Below are 18128 nucleotides of genomic sequence, written 5' to 3'. Positions count from 1 at the left end.
ATTTCATCACCATATGAGGAGAGATCATCAGTGCATTGCCGATTTTGGTGTGTTCTCTGGATGCTTGGCCTTTATATACTAATCCATCAGCTGATCAGTTGTAATTTTGAAAATTCATTTGTGATGCGGGGAAGAAATCACATTGCTGATAGGTTGTGTGGTGAACTTTGTGTGTTGTGATCTGGAATTTTGCATATATTGGCTCATATGTAGACCTCAATCCCATTCATGAGCTGATGCGGGCAAAATTCCTGAGTATCTTTGTTGACCTTGACTTGTGCTAACACTAGGTTGTATTTATTCTTAACTACCAGAGCAAGCAGCTTCACTGATTAACCAATTGCCTCTGCCGGAAAGTACATTTGTGAAATAGCTTCACTGTGGTGCTTCTCACTGCTTGAAACAATCATTGCCATACTAACACATTGCCATTGGGATATCTGAGGGCTTTGCGCACAAAAGTTAATGTACAGTTGAAGTCAGAAGTTTACATACACCTTAGCCAAATACATTTAAACTCAGTTTTTCACAATTCCTGACATTTAATCCAAGAAAACATTCCCTGCCTTAGGTCAGTCAGGATCACTACTTTATTTTAAGAATGTGAAATGTCAGAATAATAGTAGAGAGAATGATTTATTTCAGTTTTTATTTCTTTCATCACTTTCCCTGTGGGTCAGAAGTTTACATACACTTTGTTAGTATTTGGTAGTATTGCCTTTAAATTTTTTAACTTGGGTCAAACATTTTGGGTGGCCTTCCACAAGCTTCTCACAGTAAGTTGCTGGAATTTTGTTCCATTCCTCCAGACAGAACTGGTGTAACTGAGTCAGGTTTGTAGGCCTCCTTGCTCGCACACGCTTTTTCAGTTTTGCCCACAAATTTTCTATCCGATTGAGGTCAGGGCTTTGTGATGGCCACTCCAATACCTTGAATTTGTTGTTCTTAAGCAATTTTGCCAAAACTTTGGAGGTATGCTTGGGGTCATGGTCCATTTGGAAGACCCATTTGTGATGGAGCTTTAACTTCCTGGCTGATGTCTTGAAATGTTGTTTCAATATATCCACATAATTTACCTTCCTCATGATGCCTCTATTTCGTGAAGTGCGCCAGTCCCTCCTGCAGCAAAGCACCCCCACAACATGATGCTGCCACCCCCGTGCTTCACAGCTGGGATGGTGTTCTTCACCCTTTTTCCTCCAAACATAACAATGGTCATTATGGCCAAACAGTTCAATTTTCGTTTCATCAGACCAGAGGCCATTTCTCCGAAAAGTAAGATCTTTGTCCCATGTGCACTTGGGTACTGTACTATACTGTAGTCTGGCTTTTTGATGGCGGTTTTGGAGCGGTGGCTTCTTCCTTGCTGGGCAGCCTTTCAGGTTATGTCGATATAAGACTAGTTTTACAGTGGATATAGATACTTGTCTACCTGTTTCTTCCAGCATCTTCACAAGGTCCTTTGCTGTTGTTGTGGGATTGATTTGTACTTTTCGCACTGAAGTATATTCATTTCTAGGAGACAGAATGCATCTCCTTCCTGAGCGGTATGACGGCTGCGTAGTCCCATGGTGTTTATACTTGCATACTATTGTTTGTACAGATGAACGTGGTACCTTCAGGCGTTTGGAAATTGCTCCCAAGGATGAACCAGACTTGACATCATTTTCTGACCTCAATCCAACAGAAAATTTGTGGCAGAACTGAAAAAACATGTGCGAGCAAGGAGGCCTACAAACCTGACTCAGTTACACCAGTTCTGTCTGGAGGAATGGAACAAAATTCCAGCAACTTACTGTGAGAAGCTTGTGGAAGGCTACCCAAAACATTTGACCCAAGTTAAACAATTTAAAGGCAATGCTACCAAATACTAACAAAGTGTATGTAAACCTCTGACCCACTGGGAAAGTGACGAAAGAAATAAAAGCTGAAATAAATCATTCTCTCTGCTATTACTCTGACATTTCACATTCTTAAAATAGTGATCCTAACTGACCTAAGACAGGGAATGTTTTCTAGGATTAAATGTCAGGAATTGTGAAAAACTGAGTTTAAATGTACTCGGCCAAGGTGTATGTAAACTTCTGACTTCAACTGTGCCTTAATAGTATTCTCTACTATCAGATGCCTGTAGTTCAGTATAGAGCAGATAGCTAACTAAATCAGTATATTCAATGCCGGAATAAACTAAAACAAATTATTTTAATATTAAATACTCAGTATTCACTAATAAAGGTGTTACATTATTTGGGACTATAACATCTATATCAAGTTATCGATTATTTGTCAAACAGAGTACACAAAAGTAAAACTCACCGGTATGGATTTGATGGGTCCTTTGCATCACAAACATCAGCATGGCCATTACAGACACAACGCCCTCCTATACTGATGTCCTTGATGCTGTAGTAATACTGAAAGAGAAAAGTTTTGTCCATTCACATACTGCACAGTTTATCATGGTGGTTTACATTAAGTATAAAGATGCTTTATGCCAAATACCCAAATTCTCTACATTTACTAGCACAATACCTACTATCAATTATTGTCCAGTGTTTTGTAATTTATATCTAATTTATATTTGCTTTGTAGTTTCGAGTAACTTTTACGTTTTTGCACTGCATTGTTGCCGCAAAACAACAAATGTCACCTCAAAGTTCTAGATTCAAGAATGTTTCATGTCATTTTCAGTACAAAAGTGTAAAGGACAACAAAATACCTGTTATTCTGGATCTGATCCAGCACAAAAAGTCAAAATACGATAAAGAACATAATCACAAAAAAACACATTAAATATAAATACATAAGATGGCTTATATACATGTCCGTAAGGTGATGCTAGGCACAGGAGTGTCTGTACATAAGGTGACTGACCAGAAATAATAAAGTAGTGGTGGTGGTTGGGGGGGCGGGGTTAGCGGGTGGAGGTGTTGATCAGCCTTATTGCTTCAGGAAAATCATATAAATCAGTGGAAGTAAATCTGTTTTTGATTTGTCCAAGTAACAAGTACTTTGTTCTCCTTTACACTTGCCTTAATCAAATGGTTAGATATAACACTGAACACCGGCAGACCATCCGTCTCTGGTTACCTCCTCAGAGACTGACCTTGTCATCACGCACTCTTTATGCAAGCATCAAAAGCAAACTGCTGCCGCACAAGGAGTAAGCAGCTTTTCACTTCCCTAGCCGAAGACCCTGGAGCTACAACGGCATTACTGGTGCTCCAGTTGAGATCAACTAACTCAGCACAGCAACACACACAAAATGCTGGAGGAACTCAGCAGGCCAGGCAGCATCTATGGAAAACAGTAAGCAATGTTTTGGGCAGAGACCCTTTGGCCCGAAACGTCAACTGTTTACTCTTTTCCATAGATGCTGCCTGGCCTGCTGAGTTTCTCCAGCATTTTGTGTGTGTTGCTTTGGACTTCCAGCATCTGCAGATTTTCTCTTGTTTATAACTCAGCACAGATTGAGATTCCAGTGCTTTTTAAAGCCAACCAGTATTCTCACATTCCCAGTCCAGCTGAAAGGTGTTTGACCTGAAACATTAATTCTGCTTCTCTTTCCGCAGATGTTGAGCATTCTCTGCATTTGTTAAGTCTATCGTAATGGTCAGAAAGAGTGATTCTCCCTCAGACAATGAGGTGAGCCCCACTGAGTACTTCCCCTTCATGACATCAGCATCCACATACAGATATACAGTTAGCACTTACCCGCCGTGTGACTGTGGGGTCCCTCAGTGCCTTCCCCATCAAGTGCCCCAAGAGAGTGTTCGTTCGGAGGAACCGCAGTCGGATGTTGGTGGCTTTGGTGAAGTCGCGAAGGACAGGAGAATAGGAGAAATTCATGGCTCCAGGCCGTCCATTTACCAAGGAAACTACAATCTACAGTTGGAAGCAGAGGAGTTAGTTCAGCTCTGTGAAAAAGTTCAATGTTACCATTTATACCTCTGGGGAGGCACAGTTAGTGCAACACTTTACGGGCTAGCTGAGAGATCAGAGTTCAATTCCCATCGCTGCCTGTAAGGAGTTTGTACATTCCCCCTTGACCATGTTGGCTTCCTCCAGGTGCTCTGGTTTCCTCCCACATTCCAAATATGAAATGTAAACGTACCGTTAGGGTAAGTGAGTTGTGGGCATGCTATATTGGCACCAGAATCAGGGTGACACATAAGGACTGGACTGCCTCCAGCACAATCCTCAGACTGTGCTGATCGTTGATGCAAACAATGTATTTCACTGCATGTTTCGATGTACATGTGACAACTAAAGCTAATCTTTCTCTTTAAAAAACATCCGTCTTTTGCCTATTAACTGTGAGATGGAAGCAGCTTGCATTTGTTCTTGTAACTCGATTCTTATTGGGCCATGTACTAAGACGGAGTGAGAAGTTTTTGCTTGCATGCAAACTAGACAGGTCATTCCTTACACAAGAACACAGACAGAATATGAACGGTTACAGTTGCAGAGAAAGTGCAGAGCAGATAGACAAATGAAGTGCAAGGGCCACAATGAAGTAGATTAAGTTTATTTTAAGTGCCTGGAATGGAAACACCAATGCCCAAGAAAAGAAAAGCCTGCAAAAAGCAGTGGATAGAGCCCAGTCCATCACAGGCAAAACCCTCCCCGCCACTGAGCACACCAACAGAAGCACTTCCATAAGAAAGAAGCAGCCATCATCAAAGCTCCCCACTATCCAGGCCATGTTCTCTTTTCACTGCTGCCATCAGGAATGAGGTACAAGAGCCTTCGGTCCCATATCACCAGGTTCAGGAACTTATCACCCTTCAACCATTAGGCTCCTGAATCAGCATGGATAACATCACTCACCTCAACACTGAATTGATTCCACAACCTATTCCACAACATCTTCAAGGGCTCTACAACTCATGTTCTCAGCATTATTTATCTATATATCTGTTTGTTTTTTTTCTATTTGCACAGATTGCCTTCTTTTACACACTGGTTGTTTGCCAGTCTTTGTTTCATTAGTTCTATTGTATTTCTTTGTTCTGCTGTGAATGCCTGCAAGAAAATAAACCTCAGGAATTCTCAGAGGATGGTGCCGAAGCCTTGGGTCTTGGGCAAGGCTTAATCAACGTGCTTTGTGGATTAGAGTCTGCAGTTCACGTTATATGTGTCCCTGGTTACTCTTTATTGTGCGATTTTGATTGGGGCAGACTGGCTCTGCAGCCTGCGGTCAACAAATGACACAGTGTTAAATTGAACTGAACTGAACAAAACTGAACATTTCTAGACTGTTTCAAGGCTCTGCAGTTTGATATTTAATATTCTGTGTGTTTTTTTGCTAATTTTTTGTTGCTTGTGCAATTTGTTGTGTTTTTTGTGCGTTGGGTATTTGATGTTTACTTTGAAAGATTTCCATGGTGTTTCTTTGTTTCGTGGCTGTCTGTGGGAAGACGAATCTCAGGGCTGTATATTACATACATACTTTGATAATAAATGTACTTTGAACCTTGTGTATGGTGACATCTACATACTTTGATCTTGGTAAGAGGTCATTCAAATGTTTTACAGCAATGGGATTGTAATTATCCGTGAACCCTGTGGCATGGATCTTTGGGCTACTGAGAAAATAACATCATCTTGCAGAAAATTGTTACACACCGACAATGGAACAATGTACGACTTGGACAGTCTTAAGTAAAGTAATTGAAATAATGATTAGTCAGAGAATAGTCAAACATCTAATTGGATATAGCCTTGCATCAGTGGCTAGTGTAGATTACTATTCTGTGACATCATTGAACCAGAAACTGTCGGTACGCTATTACAAATGTGATTTTATTACGCAAAACACCTCTAGACTTCAGAGCTTTAAAACATAAAATCCAGAACCTTGCTGTTAATCCTGTCCACTCACCTCTCCATTTTCCAGGGGCACTATACGTGAATATTCAGTGGTGCAGATAGCATCATCGTCATCTACGATGCGTTCCACGGTCTTTGGTCCAAATTTCTCAATGCAATCTCTTTTGGAAGCTAGAAAGAGAGGAGAAGCAGATCAACATGGCATGTGGCTTTAATAAAACAGCCATTTGCATCAATTCCTATTTGAAGGAAATAAATTAAAATGTTGTTCTTCCAATTCCCAACGCAGAGAGGTTGGCCAGGTAGCACGGCCACCTGGGTTAGGAATTGGAAGAGTTCATGTAACGCTTTACAGTGCCAAAGACCCTGGTTCAATTCCCGCCACAGTCTAAGAGGTGATTGTATTTTCTCCGTGACCATGTGGATTTCCTCCGGATTTCTCCCACATCCTGGGTTTGTATGGGTTAGTAGGTTAATTGTTCTTATGGGTAGCACAGGCTCGTTGGGATGGAAGGACCTGTTACCATGCCGTATCTCTAAAATATAAAAATTTAATAAATACACTTCATGCTACACATATGATAAAAGAAAAGGGTTTCCAATCATGGTCACAAAAGGCATATAACTTGCAGAGTTGGAGATTAGAGATATAATGGGGAAAAAGTCCATTTACATAGAACCTTTCATATCCTTTTCATTATACCCCAAAGAATTTAACAGCCAGTGAAGTATTTCTGAAGGGCACTCACTAATATAGTGCAAGAATTGGGGCAGCTAATTTGTGCACAGCAAAGGCATACTAATCCAATTCAGTAAGCTTAACACAGGGATAAATATTGGTCAAGACACTGGAAATAACTCCCTCACTGTTTATCAAAGTAACATGAGGGGGTGGGGAATATTTTACAATCCACCTGAGAAAACAGACCAGTCCTGGTTTGATGTTTTATTCAATAAAGGACAGGACTATGAATGCAGCACTTCTTCAGTTTTGACAGAGATACAAGGGAAATAAAACACATGCATTACCAGTGCGGAAACATTTTAAATGAATGCTTTAATAGTTGGAGTAGAACATTATCTTGAGTAAGACATTGCCAAATTCACTCACTGTCACCTGGTAGCAAAAGTGAACCTAAGGCCACATTTCCCACATTGCTTAGATTTTCTCTTCCTGCCTGGGCAGTGTCACTCGACAGGATATTGGAACCAACGACAACATCCACTGCAGACTCAGCAAAGCAAGAGACGTCTTCAGGTCAATGAAGCAACATATGGGATCAACCAACTACAGAGTCCGCACCAAGGTGAGGCTGTACCAGAGCTGTGTATTGTCTGCACGCTTGTACGGGTCAGAATGTTGGCACGTGACAAAGAATGGCCTTGCCAAGCTGTCATCTTTCCACACCCTGAGACTCTGGAAGATCCTCCGAATGTTCCAGCCAAGTAAGATCTCCAACTATGCCCTACTCCTGTGCCATCAAGAGAACATGGCCACAATCATCATGAGGAAACGTTGGGGATGGACTGAGCATGTGATGAGAAGAGAGGCCAACTCCATCAAGACAGCACTTCACTGGACCTCTGAAGGCCGGAGGAAACGTGGGAAACCAAAGACAACTTGGCGGTGTACCACAGAACTAGAAATGAGGACCCTGACCACAGCTGGGGCCCAGTAGAGAAGATGGGCAAGGACAGGCAGAGATGGAGAACCTTCACTGCTGCCCTAACTGCCAGGGTGGAACGGATGGTAAGTAAGTTATATTTCCTCTTAGGTGCTTGATATATCAGGCAGGTCAAGATTCTAGAACTGGAGTACAATCCTCACCTGCCACGATTTTCTGCTGTTTCAAACGGTCATCTACTGACTGTTGTTCAATGCATTGACCCATAACAGTAAAAAAAACAAGGCATCAGCGAAACCCTAATTGCTATTGGTTGTATGCCTTTTCAACTCCCCTTCCTTTTCCCATACGGATTTGTCCGTCCTTGGCCTTCTCTGCTGCTAGGATGAGGGCTGATCAAACTGGAAAACTAAAGCCGCATATTCCATCTGGGTAGCTTATAACCCAATGGCTACTCTTAACTCCTGTGCCCCCCACCCTCCAGTTCTCCCCCTCACTCTCCCTTTCTGATCTATTTCAGATTTTATTATTTTTGTTCTCATTCCCAAACCCTACCAATTTCTACCTCTATCATCCATTTTCATCGTCCTTCCCCCTCCCCCCATCGCTCCACCCTCATGTTTCCACCCAACTACTGCACTCACACTTTACCTACTGAATCCCCTTCCAATCTTGGAGGAGAGGAGCAAAGTCCAGTGTTACGTACCCCGTAACTGGGTTCCCAAACCAGCAGAAAGGGAGCACTTAGTTGGAGTCTGGATTACTGGAACTAAGAAAGTTTGATGAAAGAAATAAGTAACAGTACTCTAATCGTATGAATGCAACAGATTAGCAATGATAAAACACACATCTACACAGAATTAGGGTAATAGAAATCAATCAAGCTGTATCGCAGTCTAGGGGTGAAATGATCAGTCTCAAGTGACGCAGAGTTCAGTTCAGCTTAGTACAGTTCGCAGTATTCGCTGTTGTGCCATTGGAGAGAGAATATGCAAATCTGATTTAGACAGACCTTTGTGCTTTCAGTTAGTTTTCGGGCGAGCCCTTTTAATGTCTTCTGTGGTCACCGACTGTGACCCCTCTGTTCCGGATACGACCGTTCTTCCACGGTGAACCCGGCACCCAAGCAAGGGCGGACACACACACCAGGTTCCCGCCGATCGTATCTTTTCACCCTGTGCGTCTATGGTCGGTCCTGCGACCAGACCTCCAAACTCCCATCAACTTGTGGGGGCACACCGCTTTTCCAGGGTCTCGTTATCTCGTGGTGTCTGTCTTGCCTTAGCGAACCTGTTCTTTTTATCCCCCTGCTGGGGTATCGCCTGTCCATCAAACTTCAAACAGTTCAGGTTCAAAGCAATCAGTCTGTCAATACTCGGACTGGTGTCTCTTTCCGTTATCTCTTTCTTCTCTCTCATTAACATTTTTGAATGCTGCTCCATTGTCTCACTCATCTCTCTCATCAGCATCAATCTTCAGATAACTTGGTTTTTCGTCACACAAGGTAGCACTAAACGGTGACTCCTTTGCTTGCATCTTCGAAACAATTCTATTTCTATCTTTGACATTCCTTTTTTCCTTTCTCAAGGTTCTTTCGAAGACCCTGACCTGGGGTTGCACTCCGACTTTGGTTCTTTTCGGGAGTGGGACCCGCTCTCAGCCCCTCACAACCGGCCGCTCTTTGATATCCCAAGGATGCGGCCTAGAAGATGAGCACGCCTTCAGGGTGCCGGATTTTCGTGGCTCTGGAGACGTGCTGATTTTAGGCTGGTGCCCCTGAATGAGTCATTGCAGGAGAACACGGAACATTGGGAGCAGCAGGTTAGCTGCCATGGGCTGTGTGCCCGGAGTTCTGAGCCTTTCTGGGGCTGGCTCTGTGGGCGCAGAGCTCGAAAAAAGCGACGCAATAGACTTTCAACACCATAAATCAGCCAGCTGTTTGTTATGCCTCCCCTCTCGTTGTGAAATGGGGACACCTCTTTTTCCCTTATTAGGGAGAGAGAGAGAGAGAGAAAGCCTGTGGCATGTCGAAGTACTGAGTGAACAAGTAGTTGTCGGGGTACTGCAAGTCTGTGTCTTTATTGATGCTTTGCTGCACGCTTGAGTGCTTGGTGGGGGGTGCTGATGCTTTTTTGGTGGTGGGGGGTGGTCGTTGTTTTGCTGCTGCATATGCGTGGGGGGAGGGAGCTGGGGGGGGCTTTGGAGTTCTAACATTTAACTGTCATTCTTTATTTGGGGCACTCCTCTGTTTTCGTGGATGTTTGTGAAGAAAAAGTGTTTCAGGATGTATATTGTATACATTTCTCTGACATTATATGTACCTTTGAAACCATCAAGGTCCATCTGCCCCAACTCTTCCCTTTACTTCTCAGATTCTAGCACTGATAGCCTTTGTATTCGCAGTAGCTGTCTCCACCTTCACCCTTCCCTGCCTCACCTGCTCCATCTGCCATCACCAAGCATCTCTCCTCAGTGCACCTATCACCTACTAGTCCCTGCCTCCCCACCAATCCCCCCTCCTCAATATACTGGCTTTCTTCCCTCTCCACTCTCAGTTCCATGGCAAAGCCTCAACCTGAAACATTGACAATTCCTTCCCCAGCCCCCACTGGTGATGTTTGACTTGCTGAGTTCCTCCAGCAGCTTGTGTTTTCACACTAGGTTCCAGCATCCGTAGCTGCTTCTGTCCCCATATGCTATTGAGCCGAGGGAAAGACCCATCCAGCATTACAGGTACACCATCATATCAGACAACATCTCCATTCCTGTCGTACAAGATCTTCAGCCCACTTTGGCAAGAACTTCCAACTGCTGAATGCTGACCTCAGAGCAGGATTGACTCAGTACTGAGGGCAGGTCACCTCCCCAACCCCACCCCTATGGATGCACGTGGAGCCAAGAGGTTGAAACCACTGAACAATGAAGATGGAATGCCAACCACCAGGGTGGGGGCGATTACCGATATCCGGCTTGAATCCAATGCCAGTGTACTTTTATCAACCCCTACATCCGAATTAACTTTTGGAATACATTCCAGCTTATTTAAACTTTTAAAAATTCAAAGTTGCCAATTTCCCCCGGGATCAATAACGTATGACTATGACTACAGGACAGTAACAGGCCCTTCAGAACCAATGAGTTCACACCACCCATTGACACCTATGAGACCAATTAACCTATTAACCCGTACATTTCTGGAATGTGGGAGGAAATGTCTGTGCACCTGCAGGAAACCTACACCGTCACAGGGAAAACTTACAAGTGCCTGACAAGCTGCGGTGGGAATTGAACCTGGATCACTGGTACTGTAAAGCATTACACTAAACACAATGCTACTGCGTCATCAATTGTTGATGGCCTTAACCAAAACAGTAATGAATCTGTATCACTGCTGTGATACTGTGACCGGATTCATAAAGAACAAAGTTCCTATGAAGTATTTAATAATTGGCAGGAGGAGAAGATGGCGACGCGACGCAGCTCGCAGCAGCCACTCCGGTGGTGATGTCTGTTATCTGTCAAGTAGGGTGCGGTACACAATCCTGATTTGATGGAGACAGACGTGACAGCATGGAGGAACATCTGGTGAAACTTCTGAAATGCCTGCTTCGCTGCCGCTGCTACTGTGTGATCCAGAATCTCTGGAGGGGAAGGCCCCAAGTCCCCGGCTTTGCTTGTTGCTCGGCGGCCAGGGTGGGGTCGAAGCTGTTGGCAGAGGATGGTGCTCGGTGTCGGAGGGCTGGTCAGAAGCTCGAAGTTTTCGGACTCAGAGTCCGCTGCAGTTGGGTGCTTCCAATGATGCTGCATCAGCAAGTTTGCGGTGCTTGGAGGTTCATGGCAGGGAGAGTTTCTCCCTTCTACCGTCTGTGAGAGATGATGGGGCTGTCGGGACTTGAGACTTTTTTTTTACCGTGCCCATGGTCTGCTCTTTATCAAATTACGGTATTGCTTTGCACTGTTGTAACTATATGTTATAATTATATGGTTTTGTCAGTTTTAGTCTTGGTTTGTCCTGTGTTTCTGTGATATCATTCTGGAGGAACATTTAATCATTTTTTAATGTATGCATTTCTAAATGACAATAAACGAGGACTGAGTGTCCTCATAATCTAAAATCTAACTTGTGAAATTTGCAACTGAACTATGATATACTAATCTTGAGCGCTAGCTGAAAGGTTTAAACATTAAAGATTAGCTTTATTTGTCACATTTACACCAAAACATACAGACACGTGTGTTGCTTGCACCAACACAGTCCAAGGATGTGCTGAGGGCAGCCCACAAGTGTCGCCATGCTTCCAGCACCAACATAACATGCCCACAATTTACTAATCCTAACTCATACATCTTTTGGAAAGGGGTACGAAACCCGAGCACCTGAATGAAACCCACACGGTCATGGGAAGAATGTACAAACTTCTTACACACAGCAGCAGGAATTGAAGCCCGAACTTCTGATTGCTGGCACTGTAAAGCATTACTTTGTCCTCAAAGGACATGTTTAAAATTAATTTTGCAATAAATAGATCTTAGAAATATTTTGATTACATCGTGCCTTTGCAAAAACTATTACCTATAATACTAAAAATACTAACTGAAAGTTTGCATTCTTAAGGGATGTTGAACAGATTCAACAGATATAATTGCCTAAACAAAACTCATCAATAAGTGACCCACTACCCAGTAATAAAAAATAGGTTTCATCCAAAAACATGATTGTGGACTTAAGAAAGAGTAAGACAAGGGAACAGGCACCAGTCCTCATAGAAGTGGAGAGAGTGAGCAATTTCAAGTTCCTAGATGTCAATAACTCTAAGGATCTAACCTGGACCCAACATATCGATGCAGCTATAAAGAAGGCACAACAGCAGCTATATTTCATTAGTTTGAGAAGATTTTGTATGTCTCCAAGAACACTAGAAAATTTCTACAGATTTAATGTGGAGAGCATTCTAACTGGCTGCATCACCGTCTGGTTTGGGGGTTGGGGGGGGGCTACTGCACAGGATCGAAATAAGCTGCAGAGAGTTGTAAACTTAAGTCAGCTCCATCATGTGCACGAGCCTCCATAGTATCCAGGACATCTTCAAGGAGCGATGCTTCAATTGAATTGAATTGACTTTATTACTTACATCCTTCATATACATGAAAAGTAAAAATCTTTACATTATGTCTCAGTCTAAATGTGCAATTTATAGTAATTTATAATAAACGGTATGTTCAATAGGACAGTAACAAGAAGGTTAAATATAAACAGTCAATATAACATAGAAATGCAGTTGTGTCAGCATGAATTAAGCAGTCTGATGGCCTTGTGGAAGGAGACGTCCTGGAGCCTGTTGGTCCTGGCTTTTATGCTGCAGTACCGTTTCCTGGACGGTAGCAGCTGGAACAGGGAGCATCCATTATTAAGGACCCCCATCACCCAGGACACAGATGTCCCCTGCTTTTCGAACATTCGCTTTACGAAACCTCACTGTTACAAAAGACCTACATTAGTTCCCTGTTTTTGCAAACAGAAGGTGTTTTCACTGTTACAAAAAAAGGCAGCGAGCAAAAAAAGCAGTGCGTGATAAAAACAGCGCGTGCCCCGAACAGCCACTCTCCTCCGGATCCGGAACGACATTCTCGCTGGCATTGCTTAAACACGTGCCTGTGAGCATTCGCTAGCAAGATGAGTTCTAAGGTATCGGAAAAGCCTGAAAGAGCTCGTAAGGTTGTTACACCTAGCATAAAACTAGACATAATTAAGCGTTTCGATCGTGGTGAACGAAGCAAGGGCAAAGTGAGTTTGGCTTGTGGAAGTTGACGAAGATGATGTTGAAGAGGTTTTGGCATCTCATGACCAATAACTGATAGATGAAGAGCTGATGCAATTGGAAGAGGAAAGGATAACAATTGAAACTGAATGCAGTAGCGAACGGACCGAAAGTGAAGTCGTCCAGGAACTGAACATGAAGCAACTGTGTGAGATTTTTGCTGTAATGATAAAGTACGACTTTAATTTTGAAAGGGTACGTCGGTTTAGGGCGTATTTGCAAGATGGTTTGAGTGCTTACAAAGAATTGTATGATTTAAAAATGTGCGAGGCTAAGCAGTCAAGCAAGCCTTCCATATCAGCCACAGCAGACGACGAACCTTGACCTTCGACATCGAGGCAGGCAGACATAGGAGAAGATGAGCTGGCTGCCCTGATCGACGATGAGATGACACCCCAGTGTCCCACCACCCCAAACCCCGAGCCGCGGACAGACACCGATCCGCAAAGAATTCAGCGGTAGCCGGGAGGCACCCAGCACATCTTTAAGGAAAAAAGCTGAAATAAACAAGCTAATTAATTAGGTGCCGCCCGGCACATAAACGTTGGCCCAGATCAGAGGCGATTGCTGATTGCGTCACCTCTGATCTGGGCCAACAGTTACATGCTGGGCAGCAACTAATTAATTAGCTTGTTTATTTTGGCTTCTTTCTTAAAGATGTGCTGAGTGCGTTCCAGCCACCGCTGGACCCCTGCATTCATTGCGGATCAGTATCGGTTCGCTGCCCTGAGGGTGGGGACCACGCACCACACCAACCTCCGACGACTCAGCCTAACACACCATCATCAGTGTGCTCGATGTCTTCCTGATTCCTGTAAGTGATACTACACTGTACATACATTATTTCTACTTTATATAGGCTGTGTATTTTTTTAGGTGTTATTTGGTATGATTTGGTAGCTTCATAGCTTAAAGGTTACTGGAGAGAGTGTTTCTGCCGTGTTTTTGCCAACAAACATGAGATTTTCGCAACGGAGAACAGTGCGGCAATAATTGTGGAGAAGTATTTCTACTTTATATAGGCTGTGTATTCATCATATCATTCCTGCTTTTACTATATGTTACTATTATTTTGGGTTTTATGTGTTATTTGGCATGATTTGGTAGGTTATTTTTGGGTCTGCAAACACTCACAAATTTTTCCTACATAAATTAATGGTAATTGCTTCTTCGCTTTATGACATTCCAGCTTACGAATTGTTTCATAGGAATACTCCATCTTCGGATGGCGAGGGAAACCTGTATGCCCGTTCTCATTGCTATCATCAGGAATGAGGTACAGGAGCCTGAAAGCACACATTCAACTACTCAGGAACAACTTCTTCCCCTTGGCTATATGATTTCTGAATGAATGTTGATCCCATGAACACTACCTCATTACTTTTTAATTTGTATTTTTTAGCTACTTATTTAACTGTTTTATATACACACGCATATATAATATACTCAAAGATGTCAAATTACTATAAATAAATATTGAGAAAAAAGGAATGATTTAGCTTCATGGACTGTTCAGAAATCCGATAGCAGAATGGAAGAACATTCCTCACATGTAGAGCGCATGTCCTAGATGGTGAGGCTTCTTCTGTACAGTGAACTTTTGTAATTCTGCCTCGTGTGCTCAAAGGGCAACTGTTCTCAAAGGCTGAAGATAACAGATAGGTTAGTGGATGGTTCCAGGCAGAAGAAGCCTACGTATTCCTTGCTTCTCATCCTGGTGCCACTCGAAGACGTTTCTTCCTGGGAAAACTGCTCAAACCTTCTAAATGGTGGTCTGCACCTCAAGTAAGCCAGTAAATTCATTACAAAAAAAACGTTAGCGCTCTTAGGATGTATTAGAATACCAACTTATTTTTCCAATATACGAGAACTGGCCCATTCCTGCATCAGCAACTATGCTAGAAGTGCAACAGGCTAGAATAGAATGGACATTTCATCTATCGTTTGGAGGGTATCGATCTATACCATCTTAACCACATAAAGCCCTCTTCAGTAGGGGAATTTAAAATGTATAACTCTACACTCAATAGCCACTTTATTAGATTCATGTATGCACCTGCTCATTAATGCAAATATCTGATCAGCTGATCATGTGGCAGCAACTCAAGACATGGTCAAGACATTCAGTTGCTGTTTAGACCAAACATCAGAACGGGGAAGAAATGAGAACTAAGTGACTTTGAATGTGGAATGATTGCCGCTGCCAGACAAAGTGGTTTGAGTATCTCAGAAACTGCTGATTTCCTGGGACTTTCACACACAAGTCTCTAGAGTTTATAGAGAATGGGGGGTGGGGGGGGGGGAAACAAAACAACATTCAGTGAGTGGCAGTTCTGTGGGCAAAAATGCCTGTTAATGAGAGATCAAAGGAGAATGGTCAGACTGCTTCAAGCTGACAGGTAGGAGCAGTACCTCCAATAACCATGCATTACAACAGTGGTATGCAGAGGAACATCTCTGAACGCACAACACATCAAACATTGAGGTGGGTGGGCTCCAGTATCAGAGAACCACAAACATACGCTCAGTGGCCACTGGACTCGATCTTAAAAAGAATCAAAGCATTCAGCTTTTGGAATCATAAAAGATAATTTACTATATATTTGATATAGGGGAGTTATGCATCTTACAACACAGTAAAAATATTGTGTGGTGACTTCTATTTAAACTAAAATTCTACTGAATCATTTTAGCCACTACTTTTCAGAAATTAGGTGAAAAATGTCACAATCTGTATTACTTCAGAATTTAATGATGTTCTGAAAACCTTAATTTTCGACATAAAGGGGTATCTTTATGATCCTTGTCAAACTTGTGGCATTGGCTTTTCCTTTGGCAAGGAATTTTTAAAAATTTGGTTTCGGTGACCGAACCCTTTCAATGTTTATTTGACTGATAACTCCATTGTGAAGATGTATTTAATAACTTTATTTCTTTGAAAGACGTGATTATGGTTTGATCACTAGTTCATTGAATATAGGCAAAGGTTTTCCTCTCTCACCACTCTCACTGTGAATGAAAGGTTTGACTGCTTTCTAACTTTTTATATTATATACTAGGAGTTCGTCAGTTCAGGTATATACAAGAGACTACAGATGCTAAGATCTGAAACAAAAAGCAAGATGCTGGAGGATCTCTATGGGTCAGGCATAGGGTTGCCAACTTTCTCACTCCCAAATAAGGGACAAAAGTAGCAGTCAAATACGGGACACTTGTGTTTACCCCGAGAAAGACTACCATGACCATGAAGCCTTGCGCGGGCACCTGTGTGCGCATGCGTGATGTACACATACGTATACGTGCCAATTTTTTTCTACAAATCAGTTTTGGCTTAATCTTCCCAATTCTGATACACTGTAATACATTATTTCTACTTTATATAGGCTGTGTATTTATCATATCATTTCTGCTTTTACTGTATGTTAGTGTTATTTTAGGTTTTGTGCGTTATTGATATAATTTGGTAGGTTTTTTTTTGGGTCTAGGAACACTCAAAAAATCTTCCCACATAAATTAATGGTAATCGCTTCTGCGCTTTACGCCATTTCAGCTTACGAACTGTTTCATAGGAATGCCCTACCTTAGCGGGGGAAATACGGGACAAGGGTGGTCCTGTATGGGACAAACCAATTTAGCCCAATATTTGGGATGTTCCGACTAATATGGGACAGTTGGCAACCCTAGTCAGGCAGCAACTGTGAAAAGAAATGGCCATTTTGGGTCAAATCACAGAAAGAAAGCAGGTCCACACTGAAAGGCGGAATTTGATTTTACATCAACATCTTTTGATAAATGAACTGCATAAATCTCCCCGCCTGAGAAAACATTCCATTCATGTACAAATATGTGAAATTATACTGTTTGGTGCTTTCTTCTTCTTAAGCCCATCACCCTGACTGGGGCATAGGCCGCTGACAGCAGCTTGCCAGAATCCTGTCCTGGGCCGAAGGCTGACTGGCCCTGTAGCTTCTGATTTCACCACATGACTTCATACATCTTCTGGGCAAAGCTTTCTCATCCAGGCATGAGGTCTTTTCAGCTTCTGTTGCCATTTCTGTAACTGTTTTTTTTAAAAAAAAATGGGATGGGTTCCTACCCTACTTCTGCGCTTGGGCTTGATGCTTTAGGTATTATTAAATTATTTATCTGTTTCCTTCTGAAAGACACACCATTCATCTATGGCATCACAAATTTTGCTTCAAGTAACAGATCTTACAGTTCACGACTTTTGTATAGGTTTTAAAAGGTATCCTGTAGCTCAGAACAGGCACAGATTTATTTTGGATACAGCCAGTACTGTTAAACCCTATTGTATCAAGAGCATACTCTAATTTTCAAAGACCACCTGGGTTGCTGGGAAGTAAAAGAACCCAAATTAATCACTAATCATTTTAAATATTTAGGCTTCACATGTAAAGGGAGATTTATAGAAAGTCAAGCCCAAAGAAAATCATTTTGGCTTGTTATGTTGCGCTAACACAATAATATTTCCTGTACATAAACACAGGAGATTGTGCAGATGTTGGATATCATGAGTGACACATACACACACAAAGTGCTGGGGGAGCTCAGCAGGTCAGGAGGGGAATAACAGTCGATATTTTGGGCTGAGACACTCTTCAAGACTGGAATGGAAGGAAACAGAAACCAGATTAAAGTGGTGGGGGGAGAGGAAGGAGTACAAGTTGGCAGGTAATAGACGAGACCAGATAAGGCACGGGTGTGTGGGTAGGGGATAGGGGATTAAGTAAGAGGCAGGGAGGTGATAGGTGGAAAAGGTAAAGGGCTGAAGAAAGACTCTGAATAGGAAATGATAGCAGACCATGGAAGAAAAGGATAGAGGAAGGAGGTG

The 18128-nt window shown here is 42.6% G+C and overlaps 1 protein-coding gene across 3 annotated transcripts in view; it reads right to left on the bottom strand.

The window, feature by feature from the left end:
* The window catches only part of lama5 (laminin, alpha 5), a 374262-nt gene that overhangs the window by 248146 nt on the left and 107988 nt on the right, over nt 1–18128 (bottom strand). For all 3 annotated transcript variants that reach the window (XM_072242339.1, XM_072242347.1, XM_072242358.1), the window contains 3 exons: nt 5885–6003; nt 3715–3885; nt 2317–2414 (listed from right to left, as the gene is read on the bottom strand). In XM_072242339.1, coding sequence (XP_072098440.1) covers nt 2317–2414; nt 3715–3885; nt 5885–6003 — 388 coding nt within the window. The remainder of the gene's footprint in view (nt 1–2316; nt 2415–3714; nt 3886–5884; nt 6004–18128) is intronic.

This window comes from Mobula birostris, chromosome 2 (assembly GCF_030028105.1).
Source record: "Mobula birostris isolate sMobBir1 chromosome 2, sMobBir1.hap1, whole genome shotgun sequence".
Classification (NCBI taxonomy): domain Eukaryota; kingdom Metazoa; phylum Chordata; class Chondrichthyes; order Myliobatiformes; family Myliobatidae; genus Mobula; species Mobula birostris.
The sequence above is the reverse complement of the archived record's forward strand: the minus strand, read 5'-3'. Positions and strand labels throughout refer to the sequence as shown.